At 37.8% G+C, this 17,500-nt stretch overlaps 3 protein-coding genes and 1 pseudogene across 4 annotated transcripts in view; 2 read left to right on the top strand and 2 right to left on the bottom strand.

Moving 5' to 3' along the window:
* esamb (endothelial cell adhesion molecule b) overlaps window positions 1-10,806 on the top strand; it is a gene marked incomplete at both ends in the record, with an annotated part of 48,246 nt that extends 37,440 nt beyond the window's left edge. Inside the window, 6 exons of the mRNA XM_081370420.1 lie at window positions 956-1,157; window positions 1,234-1,389; window positions 4,781-4,825; window positions 8,914-9,036; window positions 9,117-9,246; window positions 10,326-10,806. Coding sequence (XP_081226546.1) covers window positions 956-1,157; window positions 1,234-1,389; window positions 4,781-4,825; window positions 8,914-9,036; window positions 9,117-9,246; window positions 10,326-10,806 — 1,137 coding nt within the window. The remainder of the gene's footprint in view (window positions 1-955; window positions 1,158-1,233; window positions 1,390-4,780; window positions 4,826-8,913; window positions 9,037-9,116; window positions 9,247-10,325) is intronic.
* lim2.3 (lens intrinsic membrane protein 2.3) overlaps window positions 1-17,500 on the bottom strand; it is a gene marked incomplete at both ends in the record, with an annotated part of 157,370 nt that overhangs the window by 119,238 nt on the left and 20,632 nt on the right. The window lies entirely within an intron of this gene.
* On the top strand, window positions 12,394-13,758 carry LOC308693215 (V-set and immunoglobulin domain-containing protein 2-like; annotated as a pseudogene). The gene is made up of 4 exons: window positions 12,394-12,445; window positions 12,995-13,153; window positions 13,213-13,426; window positions 13,738-13,758. The product of its transcript is annotated as a V-set and immunoglobulin domain-containing protein 2-like (transcript).
* The window catches only part of acad8 (acyl-CoA dehydrogenase family, member 8), a 5,688-nt gene continuing 2,818 nt past the window's right edge, over window positions 14,631-17,500 (bottom strand). Inside the window, exons 5-11 of the mRNA XM_081371172.1 lie at window positions 17,323-17,399; window positions 17,109-17,246; window positions 16,808-16,943; window positions 16,609-16,706; window positions 16,374-16,526; window positions 16,184-16,286; window positions 14,631-15,230 (exon numbers count right to left, since the gene is read on the bottom strand). Coding sequence (XP_081227298.1) covers window positions 15,175-15,230; window positions 16,184-16,286; window positions 16,374-16,526; window positions 16,609-16,706; window positions 16,808-16,943; window positions 17,109-17,246; window positions 17,323-17,399 — 761 coding nt within the window. The 3' untranslated portion in view covers window positions 14,631-15,174. The remainder of the gene's footprint in view (window positions 15,231-16,183; window positions 16,287-16,373; window positions 16,527-16,608; window positions 16,707-16,807; window positions 16,944-17,108; window positions 17,247-17,322; window positions 17,400-17,500) is intronic.

The raw sequence follows: 17,500 nt of genomic DNA, 5'->3' as shown, positions 1-17,500 counted from the left end.
CTTTAGCATGACAGTTTACCTCCATCATTATCATCGGCCACTTGCTAAGCAGTGCCAGAAGACTTTCATTTTAATGTTCTTGACCATATGAATACTGTTACGCAATGATAGAGGTCCAACAGCCTACTAGCCTATTAGTTTACCTATACTGTGGATTTTAATTACCGGTAGTTTTTTTAGATTCATATTCTTAATGGTGCCTTTTTTTTATAGCATTTTTTGCATTTAGTATGTGCTATTTTTTTCTTCTTCAAGAAATTAGTGTTATTCAGCTAAAGTGACACTAAAGACTTTTACATTGTTAAAAAAAAAAAATCTATTGCAAATAAATGCTGTGCTTTTGGCCCTGTTTACACCAGGTATTAAGATGCTTTTTGGTCGGTCGGATCACAAATACGGGGTAAACAGGGTCTAAACCGTTTTGAGCTTGTCCATTTTTGACCACTTTCAGAGGTAGTCGAAAACACATTCGCCTGGATTGCTTGTGGTCGAATGCCCATAGATTTGACCTGCCCATAGACCCTCCCCTCGGAGAAATGAGGACAGAAGTGTTTGAAAGTGGGAAAAATAGATAGATTAAAACAGCAGGTGTAAACAGGAATGTGTCTCTCTCGTCTAGTTGTGATTCGATCGACCAAGACGCATCTTAATACCAGTTGTAAACAAAAATGTAAGCAGCACAACTGTTTCCAGCATTGATAATAACAAGAAATGTTTCTTGAGCAGCAAATCAGCATATTAAAATGATTTTTGTGACACTGAAAACTGCTTCAAAATGAACTTTTTTAAAATGTGTATCTTGAGACCCCATTCCATCTTGTCTTATGCTCACCTTACTGTATATGAACGCATCCTAAGAAATATCTGATTGGTTCAGACAACCAATATGCAAACGTGTGATATTCCACAAGCCTAGTTGTGTGTTAAAGTGTCTCTGTGTGCTTTTGCACTGCAGGTTATCTCCTACTCATCTGGACAGATTGGCATCGGTAGTCCTGACTTTCGGAAGCGGGTGGGTTTTTCCATGTCTATGCCTTCCGCCAATCTGTCCATCTACATCAACAACACACAGGAGTCCGACTCCGGGCGCTACGCCTGCAATGTCGTCATCCCAGGAGCTGTAGGCCTATTAGGGGAACTAAACCTCCATGTTAAAGGTACATTGATAAATGTAATGTTTATATTAGCATATTGAACTGTCTATCTCATGATTTCTTTCTCTGTTTGTTCTAGTTCCTCCATCCACGCCCGTATGCTCTATGACGGGAAAACCTGTGCTGAGTGGCAACGTAACACTGAGCTGTAAATCCAGCTACGGCAAACCTGTCCCTCAGTACAAATGGACCAAAGCAGCTCCTCTCTCTGAGGTCTTCTTCTCTCCCATGCAAAGTGAGTCTCCTGCATCTGTATGAATGCCATTGTTTGCTTCTCTTTTTGTAGCAAAATCAGGAGCTTCTGTGGATTCATTTAAAGGATTTTGGGATTTTATTTTTCATCTACTAAGGATAGTTTCACTGAAAGGTGTAAAATTTGCTGTATGGATTGATATATGTTTGAATGGTTGAAATTGGTTAATTAGATGGTACACTACCATTCAAAAGTTTGGGGCTGGTAAGATCGTGTAATGTTTCTTATGCTCAAGGCTGCATTTATTCAATCAAATATAGTCATTTTGTGAAATATTATTACATTTTAAAATATTTTAATATATGTGTCCTTGCTGAATAAAAGTATTATGAATGAATGTTAGTTTAGAGATACACTGACAATAAAACTTACTATACTAAAGTCATTAAACTTTAGCAAACTAAAAAAGTGCTCAAATAGCATAATTGTGTGGCTAAAATACAATTGAACACTATTGAACATCTTGTTACCTCAAGATCACCCGGTCATCAACAATTTAGAATTTAATAAGCAATTATATCGTGTTGAAAAGCTAAAGAAGATGTAATAGAAACCCATTTGGGCTACAAATTATTTGTTATGCTGCATTCAAATGATTTATCAATAACCAGGTTCTACTTAGTGTACACACACAGACACTCACACACACTTTTTTTTTAAATTGTTTATAGCTGTTTTCACATGTAGCACAACAATAATATAAAAGGAATTTGAATATAATAATAATGCTGTTCATTTATGACATCAGTTTGTAGACCAACCCCGAGGGCTAATTCACCATGTGTTCCCCTGGAATTGTCTGAGTTTACATGCTGTGCAAATCAGTCAACCGTTTTAGACTTTATGTAGCTACAGCACTTGTTAGCAGCAGACATTTGAGTCAAACAACAGTTTCAAAATTCATGTTATTTGACTGTGTAATTGTTGTTGCAGAACAAAACTTGAAAGTCTCTTCAAGTAATGCTAACCACATTGCTTATTTTACTCCATATTGCAAATCAAAAAACGCTATATTAAAAACTCCAAATGAGTCATGACACACAAATGCTAATTCTATTGTGTTTTAGTGTTTCAAAATGAACAAAAGAAATTAATGCCTTTTTTCAGTAAGGATGCATTAAATTGATCAAAAGTTACTGTAAAGACATACAATAAAGTTACAATGGTAAAACTTACTACTCATCAAATAATCCTAAAAAAACAATAAATAAATAAATAAATAAATATTAACCAGCACAACTGTTCTCAAAATGTATAATAGTATGAAATGTTACATAAGTACCAAATCAGCATATTGGAATGATTTCTGAGGCATCATGTGACACTGAAGACTGATGAAAATTCAGCTTTGCCATCACAGGAATAAATAACATTTTAAACATATAAAATTGTAATGATATTTCACAATTTTACTGTATTTTTGATCAAATAAATGCAGCTTTGGTGAGCATAAGACTTTTTTAAAAATCGTACTGACCCCAAATGTGTGAACAGTAGTACAGTACACTCACCTAAAGGATTATTAGGAACACCTGTTCTATTTCTCATTAATGCGATTATCTAATCAACCAATCACATGGCAGTTGCTTCAATGCATTTAGGGGTGTGGTCCTGGTCAAGACAATCTCCTGAACTCCAAACTGAGTTTCAGAATGGGAAAGAAAGGTGATTTAAGCAATTTTGAGCATGGCATGGTTGTTGGTGCCAGACGGGCCGGTCTGAGTATTTCACAATCTGCTCAGTTACTGGGATTTTCACGCACAACCATTTCTAGGGTTTACAAAGAATGGTGTGAAAAGGGAAAAACATCCAGTATGCGGCAGTCCTGTGGGCGAAAATGCCTTGTTGATGCTAGAGGTCAGAGGAGAATGGGCCGACTGATTCAAGCTGATAGAAGAGCAACTTTGACTGAAATAACCACTCGTTACAACCGAGGTATGCAGCAAAGCATTTGTGAAGCCACAACACACACAACCTTGAGGCAGATGGGCTACAACAGCAGAAGACCCCACCGGGTACCACTCATCTCCACTACAAATAGGAAAAAGAGGCTACAATTTGCACGTGCTCGCCAAAATTGGACAGTTGAAGACTGGAAAAATGTTGCCTGGTCTGATGAGTCTCGATTTCTGTTGAGACATTCAGATGGTAGAGTCAGAATTTGGCGTAAACAGAATGAGAACATGGATCCATCATGCCTTGTTACCACTGTGCAGGCTGGTGGTGGTGGTGTAATGGTGTGGGGGATGTTTTCTTGGCACACTTTAGGCCCCTTAGTGCCAACTGGGCATCGTTTAAATGCCACGGCCTACCTGAGCATTGTTTCTGACCATGTCCATCCCTTTATGACCACCATGTACCCATCCTCTGATGGCTACTTCCAGCAGGATAATGCACCATGTCACAAAGCTCGAATCATTTCAAATTGGTTTCTTGAACATGACAATGAGTTCACTGTACTAAAATGGCCCCCACAGTCACCAGATCTCAACCCAATAGAGCATCTTTGGGATGTGGTGGAACGGGAGCTTCGTGCCCTGGATGTGCATCCCACAAATCTCCATCAACTGCAAGATGCTATCCTATCAATATGGGCCAACATTTCTAAAGAATGCTTTCAGCACCTTGTTGTATCAATGCCACGTAGAATTAAGGCAGTTCTGAAGGCGAAAGGGGGTCAAACACAGTATTAGTATGGTGTTCTAATAATCCTTTAGGATATTGTAGTATCATCTTGAAGGGCTGTTTTTCTCTGTACTCAGTTTATTATCTTGATGAGATTGGTTAGATGCTGTGTAGAGAGAAAGAGCACAGGCATCATTTATCACTGCTTTAGCATGTTTCATTGGCCTGAGGAGAGGTGAAATAGCTCTGTTATGCTCAGAGCAGCCAGTTAGACACATTCCCATCAGCTTCTGAGCACAACAAGTTTGACCTTGACAGAGTGCCAGGAATGTCTTACAATATTTCTACAGCACTGGCGCATTCTCTCAAGTACAAAGCATGCATGACATATAACAGTTGCAGAACTAGAAAGAAACATGCATTTAGTTCCCAATGTGTTTTTCCAAAATATATCATGATGATTTCTGTTGACATGTCAGTTGTGATCAGCACAAATCTTTGGTGGAAATACACTGCGGTGCCAGCTGTTCATGAAAGCAGGCTTATACTTATCAACCGTGCTGCAAATTTCCTCCTTGATCCCAGGCACGTGGGTCTTCCGTTTTTTTCTCCTGACATGAGAGTCCTGAGGGAGGCGAGGTGCTCAGTAACACTCCTCTCAGGAAAGAAAAACGTATTGTGTTCTCCTGGTCATCTGTCTTCCTCTCGCCCCCCCCTCTCTCTGTTACTCTCATCTGCGCATTCACAGAGTGGAGGTCCTGCCCCCAGCCTGTGCTTGTACTGGGATACCTGGGTAAGGGAACAGACCCTAGGATAGAGAGAACTCCTTTAGAAACACTCTTTAGAGCCACATTAAATGTGCGGTTCACTCTTGCAGTGTTGCTCAGTTCTTTACTAGAATAAAAAAACTGCTACTGCTTGCACTACCATTCAAATGTTTGGGGGTCAGTTTTTTTATTTCATTTTTTTAATTAGAGTAATACTGTACTTTTATTCAGCAAGATCAAAAGTAACAGTCAAGACATTTAAATCTTTTTCATATAAATGCAGTTATTTTGAACTTTCTGTAAATAAAAAAAAGTATCATGGTTTCACAAAAATAAGCAGCACAACTGTTTTAAACATTGAAAATAATAAGAAATGTTTCTCGAGCGGCTAATCAGTGTATTAGAATGATTTCTGAAGGATCATGTGAAGACTGGATGCTGCTAATGATGCTGAAAATGTAACTTTGCATTTTATTTTATTATTTTATTATATTGCAATTTAAAATATATTCAAATAGAAAATTATTTTAAATTGTAATAATATTTCATAATGTTACTGCTTTTACTGTATTTTTGATGCAGCCTTGGTGAGCATAAGTTTAAACCCACACTTTTGAACGGTAGTGTAATTGTTTTTTTACAGGTAGAATATATATATAAAAAAATAAGTTTTACACATAAAGAAAGTGATAGTACTTCAGAGAAATGTTTAAAATTTTCATTTGCAGTATAAATGAATCATGGCTGACTGTGAACAAAATGCTGTTGATAACCGAAAACTAATTTCACATATGCATGAGTCTGTTAGTCCACCTTTAAAGATAATGTTATAATGATATAATATATGATGTGATATGTGATATAATCATTGTTAAAATATTGTTCGAATCTGGCTAGGGTTATTTCCCGATCCCGTTTGCCATTATTCTTCATTTCATTTCCTGTCTCATAACAGTGGCGGATCATCATTCTGTGAAAAACATGCAATGCTCATACACTATTTTGATAACCTTCACAGAATGAAGTTTACCATCTGCGCAAAATCTGTCAACAAAGACTGCAAAAAGGACAAAACCAACAAAAAAAAGCTTAGCTATCAGCCATTTGTATCAATGTGTGTCATTGAGATTAGAGTCATTCAATATCCCAAACATATCAGTCTAAAAGCATATTATCAAACATCATCCTACCCCTTTCATCTTTTTTGTTCCCTCCCATTTTTGAAATTATGAATCATGTGGTTCTGTACTTTTTGTGTATTTTGTTAGAGAGCTAAAATCAGTCCTGTGTCTTGTTTGTTCAATGTAGAAACATCACTATCCTGAATCAGCCATCATCGCATGGTTTTTATGAACACACCATTGAAGAGTACATTTTATGAAGCCAATCATTTTAAGTGACACTTCATTAGTATAAAAGTGCCTGTAAAATCTGTAAAGCCCAGACTCCGGTCCCTGGGCGTCTGTCCTGGGCTCTGGGTCACTGAGGAATTTGAGTTTGGCTGCTCTTCACTGCAGGCCAGTCAGTGTGGACAGAAGCTACAGCAGCAGATGGTCCCACTGCACTCTCTGCCAACACTATCTAGAATAATGGCCAAAATGTAATGTTTGTTCTCTGTGTTTGTGCTTTTAACTTTCCATCCTTCTCCCCACTGTCATGCAGTGAAAATAGGAATAGTATTTTGTACATAATTGTAGCCAGATCTTTAACACATATGTGTATGTCCTGTATTTGTGTCCTTCAGCTTCCTTTAGAGTCACGACAGAGTGGTTTCTAAAATAGGGCTTTTCAAAGGATTCTACTCGTATTTCCTGTCTTTGTCAGAGGTGTTTCTTCAAGTTTGGGTACTCTTATGTCCGAAGTATTTTTTTTGGTATATTTTTTGGTGTATTTTTTTTGGTATATTAAAGGGATACTTCACCGATTAGCATTAAAGGGGTGGTTTGGGATTTTTGACATCGGACCTCATTTTTAAGTCAGCCTGGTTGTTATTCATCAGTGGAGACATTTTTTTTTTTAAATTATCCAGTCCTTATATTTGGATAGTTAGCCGATGCTAGGCTAGCGCGAGTCAAGGGTAGATGTTAGCCAGCCATTAAAAACCGTTTTACCCACTCCACAGTGCACCAAACGCAAATCAATTATAACACTAGACTATCGATGCAAATGTCCGTTGAGAGAATAATGTTAGAAATCAAACTTACCTTTCATCACATTGCATTAGTTATAATTTGTTCCCTGTAATCATAAGCCTTGTCTACAGCAGCAGCGGAGTGATATTGATTACCTAGGCAACCGAGTGAGCCGGTACACACATGTACTGCACACACTGTAGCGCGCTTCTTTTCTGTGTTTACTTTTTGCCGCATTACTAACTGGAGCAAAGTAAAATTCCGCAGCTGCTGAGAAACTAGTTCCTTTGGGATCATTGAGATGAAAGGAAAGTTTGATTTCTAACATTATTCTCTCAACGGACATTTGCATCGATAGTCTAGTGTTATAATTGATTTGCGTTTGGTGCACTGTGGAGTGGGTAAAACGGTTTTTAATGGCTGGCTAACATCTACCCTTGACTCGCGCTAGCCTAGCATCGGCTAACTATCCAAATATAAGGACTGGATAATTTTTTTTTTTAAATGTCTCCACTGATGAATAACAACCAGGCTGACTTAAAAATGAGGTCCGATGTCAAAAATCCCGAACCACCCCTTTAAGCTTTGTATCAGTAGAAACCAGGTAGTATTTTCGAATGACCGTGCTTCCCTCCCTCATGTCCCCCTGAGATGAGAGATTTCTGTATTGTGTGTCTGGAAAAAAAAACTCAGATGACACAAAAATCGTCATTTTTTTTTGGCTTTTTTGTCCAGAGGCGAGAGACTACAGCCAGTAGTAGGAGTTAGTTCCGCATGCTTTCAACCCGCCCACAGGGGGATCTCATGATAAACCGCTGTCTTTTCAGTTTCGTGTCAACTAGTAGCCTAGTTGTATCATTTCTTCCAATACTGCCCTCTGTAACCGGTAGGCGTGGCTTGGGAGTGGCCTCGAAGAGCAGCGAAGCAAGTGCATTCTGGGAGTTGTTGTCTTTCATCCACATGAGCCAAAAACACATTTTCTGGCTTTTCTCAGTCTAGAAGGCACCAACTTCTAAATAATTTCACATTTCTACTACTGTACATTAATGACCCAATTTAAATACACATTCATCTTTCCAGCGGTGAAATATCCCTTTAACAGATTTCAGCTGTTTCTTATATGGTCACATTAATCTTTTTAACATGCCTTCATAATTTACTTTTGTTACTTTATCAAATGCATATTAGGTTCAAATTAAATTGTATTCTTTTACCTTTTCGATCTTAAAATATATATGAATTTTCTATTTTCCACAAATTATGGAAAATATCTAAATTGTGATATCCTTTCCACCAAATCAAGTTGGTGTACCTGTTTAAAATATTTAAGATGTTCAAAAGTGTGGGGTCAGTACGATTTTTTTTCTCCATTATTCTTCAGCAAGGAGATTTTATCAACATTTCAGCATTAGTTTTTTCAACAACAAGCTAACTTTTTTCCACCATTGATTATAAGAAATGTTTCATGAACAGCAAATCCGCATATTAGAATGATTTCTGAAGGATCATGTGACACTGAAGACTGGAGTAATGATGCTGAAAATTCAGCTTTACTGTCACAGGAATAAGTTGCGTTTTAATATTATTTTAAATTCTAATAATATTTCTCAATATTACTGTTTTACCATATTTTGATCAAATGAATGCAGCCTTGGTGTGAGTTTAAAATACTTCTTTAAAGAGAAAAAAATCTTACTAACCCCAACATTTTGAACAGAAAGTGTATGTTTAACAATGTTAGTGAACAAATTAGTGAGTGTGTGAAAAGTGTATTTAAGAGAATTTAATTTCTAAAAGTCCTCAGGACCAAAAGTGCCCATAATTGAACAAACGCCCATAGACGTAGAATAAGCAGTCATACACTGTCTGCAATACCTTGCACATAAAGGTCACAACAGCCGAAACATAGATTGGTGAACTCTATTGGAAACACTTATTTGATGTTCAGTGATGGCAGTATGAGTGATGGATTCTGTTTTCAGATGAGAGGCAGGGCACCCTTCGACTTAGCAACCTCACCAAAAGCATGTCCGGCAAGTATATTTGCCGTGCCAGCAACACGGCTGGAACTGACAGCTGCCACATCAATCTAGAGGTCTCCACCCGTAAGTATCAGTCACATTTAATATTGGCGATTTCCACACTCTCTTTATTTGTAACTGAATTGTTCCTCGTGTGGCCGCAGCTAACAATGTTTGGGTCATCGCGGGGGCCACGGTGGGGTCTGTGGTGGGTCTGATGGCTCTCGTCTTATTCCTGATCTTTATCCTGAGGAGAAATCATGACACTGAGGATGAGATAGCCAATGATATCAAGTAAGAGCCAGTCTTATATTTCTTCATAATACAGTGCTGGACTGAAACGGAATACTTCTACTTAATTCATGTACATAAGTAAATTTTTCAAGTGTCTGTACTTTATCAGAGTGTTTTTACTTCGGGAAACTTTTACTTCACTACATTCCAAAGTGTAATATCAAACTTTTTTTACTTGACGACAATCTTTACATTGTATTTTTATACTATTTGTCACCACATATTTACCCAAATTTAGTTTTTCCTCATTTTAAGATACTATATTTGACCCTGGATCACAAAACCAGTCACATTTCGCACGGGTATATTTGTGGAAATTGCCAACAATACATTGTATGGGTCAAAATTATCGATTTTTCTTTTATGCCAAAAATCATTAGGATATTAAATAAAAATCATGTTCCATGAAGATGTTTTGTAAATTTCCTACCGTAAATATATAAAACATTTATTTTAGTGAGTGAATGCTGCACAATCGTGAACATAAATGGACGACTTTAAAGGCGATTTTCTCAGTGTTTCGATTTTTTGCATCCTCAGATTCCAGATTTTCAATAGTTGTATTCGGCCAAATATTGTCCTATCCTAACAAACCATACATCGATGGAAAGCTTATTTATTCAGCTTTCATACGATGCATAAATCTCATTTAAAAAAAATTAACACATGCGACTGGTTTTGTGGTCCAGGGTCACATTTGTACATTTTTTAACTTGTTTGTACACATGAATTTTCAGTAACTTAAACTGATATTTTAGTACATTTAGGTTTAATAGTGTATAATAAGGTTTGATGATAAATATGTTTGCTTATTTGCAGCTCAATACATATTAAATGTCTGCACTAATATTTTATTACTACTAAATAATGACTAGTCTTACTAATGTTGGCTAGAATAAATAAACATGATTCATTAATCAGTACTTTTGTATTTTTTCTCAAGTAAATTTCAAAAAGAAAAGTATTTTGAAGTGATATTTTATATGAGATCTGTACTTGATTTGTGTACTTCGTTCACCACTGTCATAATGCTACGGATTAGATGTGTGTATTACAGTATCTGCTTTCCATTGCTTTAGGGAAGACGCACAGGCCCCGAAACGTGTCTCCTGGGCTAAAAGTGGCACAGGATCAGATATCATATCAAAGAACGGCACATTGTCCTCCATAGCCACCAGCCCTCCAGCACAGGACCCTCAACACCCACTCCAAAACAACCATTACCCATACCCCCCAGGTGCCTTGGACACCGCCTCCATCCTCACCACCTCGGGTAGCACAGCCACTTACCGCCTCCGCCCAGGGGATCCCAACCCACTCCACGGCCTGCCCGGATACAACGTCAGCAGCACACCCAATCACACGCTCCGCCACCATCGCCATCACAGTCCCGACAGCTCCTCCACACACAGGACTGAGGGCCCGCAGCCGCAGGCCCCGTGCCCGCAGCCGCAGGCCCCGTGCCCGCTCAACATGCCTATAAACACTGCTACTCTGTCCCGCATGGGGGCGGTGCCAGTCATGGTGCCCACCCAGAACCACGCAGGCTCACTGGTGTAATGTGCTAAAGACTTATGAGGAAGAGTTTCAAACAAGGTGGCTATAAATATAACAGAATTTGGCTTAGTTTTTATACAGAATAAAGTACAGTCAAAAATAGTTATCTGTCAAAAACACCTTTGTTTTATAAAGTATTCGATGTGTTTTTTACTGACCGTAATTTGTTTTGATGTGTTCTCGTCATCTTTTCAAATCGTCACACTGACCAAGAACAGTATTTTTCATTTATTTTGTCAACTTTACAGTGTTATTATACATTTATAATACCTGATGTTATGAAGGGATGCAGATGTCACTGATGATGTTCCACTGTTTATAACAGTTGTGTTTATGGATTCAGATTTATCCAGTTATTTAGTCATTCTTTTAAATTGATGGTTTTAGTTCAACAGTTCACAAATTTAGCATCGGCTGTTATTGTGCCTCTTGTGCCTCCGTTTCTCTCAGGAGTTTTCTTCTTTTTTTTCTGTCAAGCAGTTGACAGATTACTAAAGAGCAGTGCTTTTATTTTCATATTTAAACATTTCTGGCCGTTCAGAGGAATTTATAGCTTCGGTGAGAAAAAAGGGATGACTTTAAAATGGAAAATAAAATGAATGCCCATGAAAATGCTGTCTTAAAAATGTCTTATGATTTAGAGTTTAAAGCAAATACATGCCAGAAACTGCAGTGCTTGTTTACTGGAGCAAGAAGGACTCTTTAAGTTATGATTTGATCATGTAAGTTACATGGAAGTGGTAGATTTATTCATTCATGTGTACATGATAATATATGAAAAACTAGCCTTGTGGTTTAATGACTTGAATATTGGAAGCAATGTATTATCATTTTTGATAGTTTGATATTTGTGTTAATGCGGAGTGTTATTCTCTGTGCTTTGAATAATGTGGTTGTCTACTCTGTTATTAGGCCTTTTTCACTCATTTTGTTATTTTAAAATTGGCATAATATAGAATTGAACGCATTATGATGCTGTAACTGTCCACGTGAAGGAAGCAGAGAGGTAAGACGAAGGCAATGCATCAGTGAGGTTCAAGTTGTGGTACATGTTTTGATCACTTATGGTCAGCTTATTAAACCAATACAAAATTGCATTGTAAAACATTGTTCAGAATTTTGCATTACAGTTGATTAAAACAAGCATAGTTCTTTCATGTGGCATTTGATTGACCCTGTTAAACTGTATTAACAAACTTAATTTTGGCTTTGTGTGCAAGAGAGCTCAAGTTGAGATCCCGGACGAGCCCCCAATTTCTATAATGGCCATAACAAAATTGTATTTTTCTTGTTAACACAATAGGAAGCAACATTTCTTTAGGAGTAAGTATAAAATAAAATACAATTGGTTCAGAACAACATCGGTTGTCTAAACTATGGAATAGGTGACTTTCATTGGTGGTTTTTCTAACCATTTTTAGGAAAAAGGGGGCTTCAGTGAAAAACACTAAGAAACGTTTAGCCACACCTGCATGCCTCCGTTTTTTGCAAGCACAGTCTGGACATTGTTGAGCTTTCTGTTAGTCAAGGCCAAACAGTTAGGAGCTGCTCCTTCTCTCAGTGCAGGGACAACACAATATTAAAAGCAAAATGGCATTTGGTCATACTGTCCACACAACATGGTTTGTATTCCAGAACTTTGGTGAGTAATTCCATCAACCTTTTCAGTCATAACATATTGAAATAGGTTTATAATATAATTCTCACCAAGACTGCATTTACTTGATCAAAAATACAGTAAAATTAAAAATAACTGTTTTCCATTTTATTACATATTTATTGTTGTGATGGCAAAGCTGAATTTTCAGCATTATTACTCCAGTTTTCAGTGTTACATGATTCTTCAGAAATCATTCGAATATGCTGATTTGCTGCTTATTATTATCAATGTTGAAAACATTTGTGGTTTATTTTTATATTTTTGAAAACTTCATTTTTTTCTTCATGATTCTTTCATGAAGATTAAATAACAGAATTGATTTGAAATATAAATCTTTTGTAACATTATAAATGCATTTACTGTTTACTTGTGACAATTAAATGCATATTTTCTGAATAAAAGTATACTTTTTTTTTTTAAAGCCTTACTGACCCCAAACTCTTGTAGTGTATGTTGTACATACTTGTAGTGAATGTAAGTATTAATGTTTCTCAAGGTAGAGCATAACCTCCAGATGTTTCCTTTGTGTAGATGTAGTGAGGTCACGGCATGCGGTTGTGGTAAAGCCCTCAGTGTTTGTACGGTTGGGTTCGTCGGCTGAGCTGACCAGCACATACACACGTCTCAGAGGGCTTCACCATGGAGTGGCGTTACGCTTCTCCAGGAACTCCTGCTGTCCTAGCCAAGAGGGTGAGAATGGGAATATTCAGAGTCAAACCACCAGTCTGTTGATCTCAATGTCATTTTTGACACAACTGCTGTACTACAACGGTAGGGTGTACTGGTGAACTCTTGGGACGGAAAGATTGCTCTTGTGCAGAACCCTCCAGTGTCAGACGTCGCTTCCATCAGGAGTATCGATTCATCTGATGCTGGGCTGTACATGAGGTCACCAACCCAAACGACTCATCTCACCTCACTCGTCTCATCAACCTCACTGTGCTATGTAAGATGGCCTATACCGTGGGTTTTCAAACTTTTTGATGCCACTAACCCCGAAATATGGTACTTTCATATTGTATAAAGACAAAATAAAAATATTATAAATATGTATAAAATATTATTAATATTTATTATAATATTATATTCACCAGCTAATTACTCTTCAATATTAATATACAGAGCTTCCGCAAAAACTGAAGTTCAAATACAAAATTCTAAAGATTTGCGCTTCTTTCTCTTGCGCATAAGGTCACCATGTTATCAGCCACCTTTCTCTATTGTATCAATTGTTTAAAACGATCACTAAAACTCATGTCTCATTTGTGCTTCAGAACAGCACACCTAACCCTTAGTGTGACCTGTACGACACACACACACTGCTCTGACACCATGGTGGATTTGGTGGAGTTTTGATGGGAATCTTAATGGTTTTTCTGCTGATTGGTGTGATCAAAGTTTTAAGCACATCCAGAAAACATGCAAATTAGCTTAGGTGTGTATTTAAACCTCAGTAAACTAGATGTGATGTTCAAGCATGATTTTTCATTCATCGGTTTTTCTTCAAAAGCCAGGTGAACAATTCAGCACCTCATCGGCAGTGGAGGGAACGTACTTCCCTGAAGACCAAACAGACATGAAAGTGTCTCACTTTAGTCCACTTGTTTAATCTCCTCAGACACTTCATCTCTATGCTTGCTTAATTTTTGAGCCAATAAAAATACTTTTTAACCTAAGCATAATTCTGTACTTCAATACTACTTTAACGAGGAGTTGAAGATAAAGACCTCATGCGCCAGAGAAATGAGGACGCCGCCATCTTTAGAATATTGTCTTAGAACTTCCGTTTTTGCGGTCGCTCTGTATATTTCAATGGCATCGCTGTCAAGGAGTAATTAGCTTTTTAAGTGGATTTACTTAATGTAAAGTTAACGAAAGTTATCATGAGGACTGTAATGTTTAAAGCAGATGTCTTAACAAGTGTCAGTCGACCGGGAAGATTTTAAAACGAGCCGTTCATTAATAAACGCGCAAAATCGCTGTGAAAATACAGACCGGAAGTCAAAAGACAACGAGCGCAGCGCTGAAAAGGGGCGGGGCTACCTTTGTAATATAGGTATAAACAGTGTTTTAATTCTTATCTAATATGAGAGCATTTTAAACTCATGTTGATAAGACATCCTCTAAAAGATTTTCAGGTGAAACCCAAACAGCCTTTGTGGAAAGCTTCATCAAAACAATTTTATTTCACAGGAAGCACAAGACAGTTTAATAGAAGACACAACAGTCATTTTAAAAATTACATGAGGATCATATTAATATACTCTGTAGTGAGGACAAACATTATAAAGCCACAGTTGAATTGTTATTTGATGCTCTGTGTGCTTTGAAAATTATCTCACAAAGAAAGCTGTCTGTGATAAAAAGTGTTGAATATTGAATATATTATTGAATATCTGATATCAATTTGTACATAAATTGACAAATTGTCACAATTATGATTTCAACTAGTGTTTCAGTAACTTTTGTAAATGTAACCTGACAGAATTTTTACCCTAAACAAACTTAATTTCTCAGTGTGTTATTATAATAAACACTGTAATCTGGATTTACTAATTCATGTGTTTAAGGCATAAACTTTCTGAAAATTCCACACAAAATACAGTCGACAGATCATAATCAAAATCAACAGATGCTGGAGTGTGAAAGATCAGTAATCTCTATAGTCACATGTAGGATATACAGTCATGAATCCATGCCATTCATGAACATCATGATTCAGTGAGCAAACTTCTCGCAATGATCATCCTCATCACTTCATTTGTACCTATACAAAAGAAAAAACAATGTTAAATGAAAAGTGATCATGAAAATAATACTGCATTCCTCCCAACCCCATACAGAACAATAATAAATTATATTAATAAATTAAAATTTGTATTATTTAAAGAAAGATTTATATGTATTAGTATGCAATATTAAAGGTATAGCGGAGGATCTTTCCGAATTTTAGATAAGAACCGCCCTCTCCACTTTTTGAAAAAATGCACATGCGCAACACTCTACTTGCTCCCGATAGGGAACGCCTATTAAACGTGTGCGAGGTTCTCCTCGTGCACGCTCTGTTTACAAGTTGCTGTCGGCATCGCTCATACAAGATTACTTTCCAAAAGAAGATTTGCACTTTTTCTCCAAATAGCATGCCAAACTTTACCTGTCAAGTAGAAACTTCGCGACTGAGGCATCAGTGGGAAGCCCAACCTGTGTTTTCAGCGCACGCCATCGTGTGAAACAATCTCCCAAAAACACTCTGATCTTGTTTCTCTCTTCTGAGGCCTTTCTCTTCTTCTCATACAGTTCGTACAAACTTTTTTTCTTGCGACTCTCAGACATTTTCAAAGGACCCGGTGAAACGGCGAGCTTCAATGAATGGCTGAGCTCTAGCTCACCACACATAAACACCTGAAAGTGCGCATGCGCAGAAAGCGAAAACTAAGGGACGAGCACGTACGACGGCCTTACGTAAACATATCACCAGAATGATTGACACTTAGGTGGACCAATAGTTTACACTACCCACCCGGAAAAAGAAAATCCTCCGCTATACCTTTAATACAGATACATTACAACTACTATTAAATGAGTACTACTAAATGATAACACTTTATTTTACTTTAGTATACATGTATTACATGCAACCAAACAATAATACTAACTCTATGGTAAGTACATGTAGTTAAATTATATTCAGTTACTTTTTTTAAATAAAAAAGTCATTACCCTCCAATATCTGATGTACTCTAATGTCTCTGACATACTGCTGCACTGCATAGTCCTTTAGGTAACCATAACCTCCATGTATCTGTAAGGCCTGGTTACATATCTGAAAGAGATGATCACAAAAAGACTTATTTACGTATTTGTGTTACAACAGCACTCAGGTGACGGAGCAATGTGTGTGTACACTTACTGAAAAACATTCATCTGTCACGAAGAGCTTGGCCATTGAGCAGAGAGAGACCGCGTCCGGTCGGCCGTCCTGCAGAGCCAACGCCGCCTGACGCACCAGCAGCCGAGAGGCGACCAGCTTAGTGGCCATCTCAGCCAGCTTAAACTGCAGGAACTGAACACGGGCAACCATTACACCTTCCTATTCATGACTGAGATCTATTCGAAAGATCAGTGCTAGATAGATCAGCTGGTACCTGGCTGTTCGATAGTGTTTCTCCAAACTGTTTACGCACACACATGTGATCTCGAGCCAGAAGCACAGATGCATGAGCTGCTCCGAGAGAGCAAGAAGCTGTGGGTACAAGAGCACATGCATTAAACACTCACAAAAAAAAGGCTTAAAATAAATAGGATATCAAAAAGGTTTCAAATCAAAGTTATGAAACAATTCACCAATATTAATTCTGCCTCCGTTTAGGCCTTTCATGGCAATGCTGAAGCCCTCCCCCTCTGCTCCAAGCCGATTGGTCACTGGGACAGCGCAGTCCTCAAATATCACGGCTCTGGTTGGCTGGGAGTTCCATCCTACCTGCAGTTTAGAAATAAATAACGCAATTCTGCCACCTGCTGGACAACCTTTAACACTCTTTTGAAAGTCACTTGTTCTAAATAAAACATTTTTTTTTATTTCTCACAGTGGCCCCTCTAGGACCGAGTTTGGACACCCCTGGTTTAGGCTGAAAACGTCCATTACCTTCTTCTCTTTTTTGCCAAAGCTGAGTCCAGGGGTTTCTTTTTCAACCACCAGGCAGGAGATCCCCTTAGGTCCCTTCCCACCTGTCCTGCACATGACCACGTACACATCTGTGTCTCCACCTCCACTGATGAACGCCTGACGGGAGACATGGAAAACTGTTGGGAAGCTGCATGGAGATTTTGGTCAATGTCTCAATCATTTCTCCATGTACCTTGGTGCCATTCAGAATATAATGATCTCCTTGGAGCTTCGCACTGGTTAAAAGAGAAGCAGCATCACTCCCGCTACCTGGAAAAGAAAAGAAAAAAAGGTTAAAAATATGACAGCAATATATATATACTATATATAGACTATAGTATATATGTAAAGATGTAAATTTTCCTAGGCCG

Source organism: Scardinius erythrophthalmus (genome assembly GCF_964197995.2).
Source record: "Scardinius erythrophthalmus genome assembly, chromosome: 7".
Classification (NCBI taxonomy): domain Eukaryota; kingdom Metazoa; phylum Chordata; class Actinopteri; order Cypriniformes; family Leuciscidae; genus Scardinius; species Scardinius erythrophthalmus.
The sequence above is the reverse complement of the archived record's forward strand: the minus strand, read 5'-3'. Positions and strand labels throughout refer to the sequence as shown.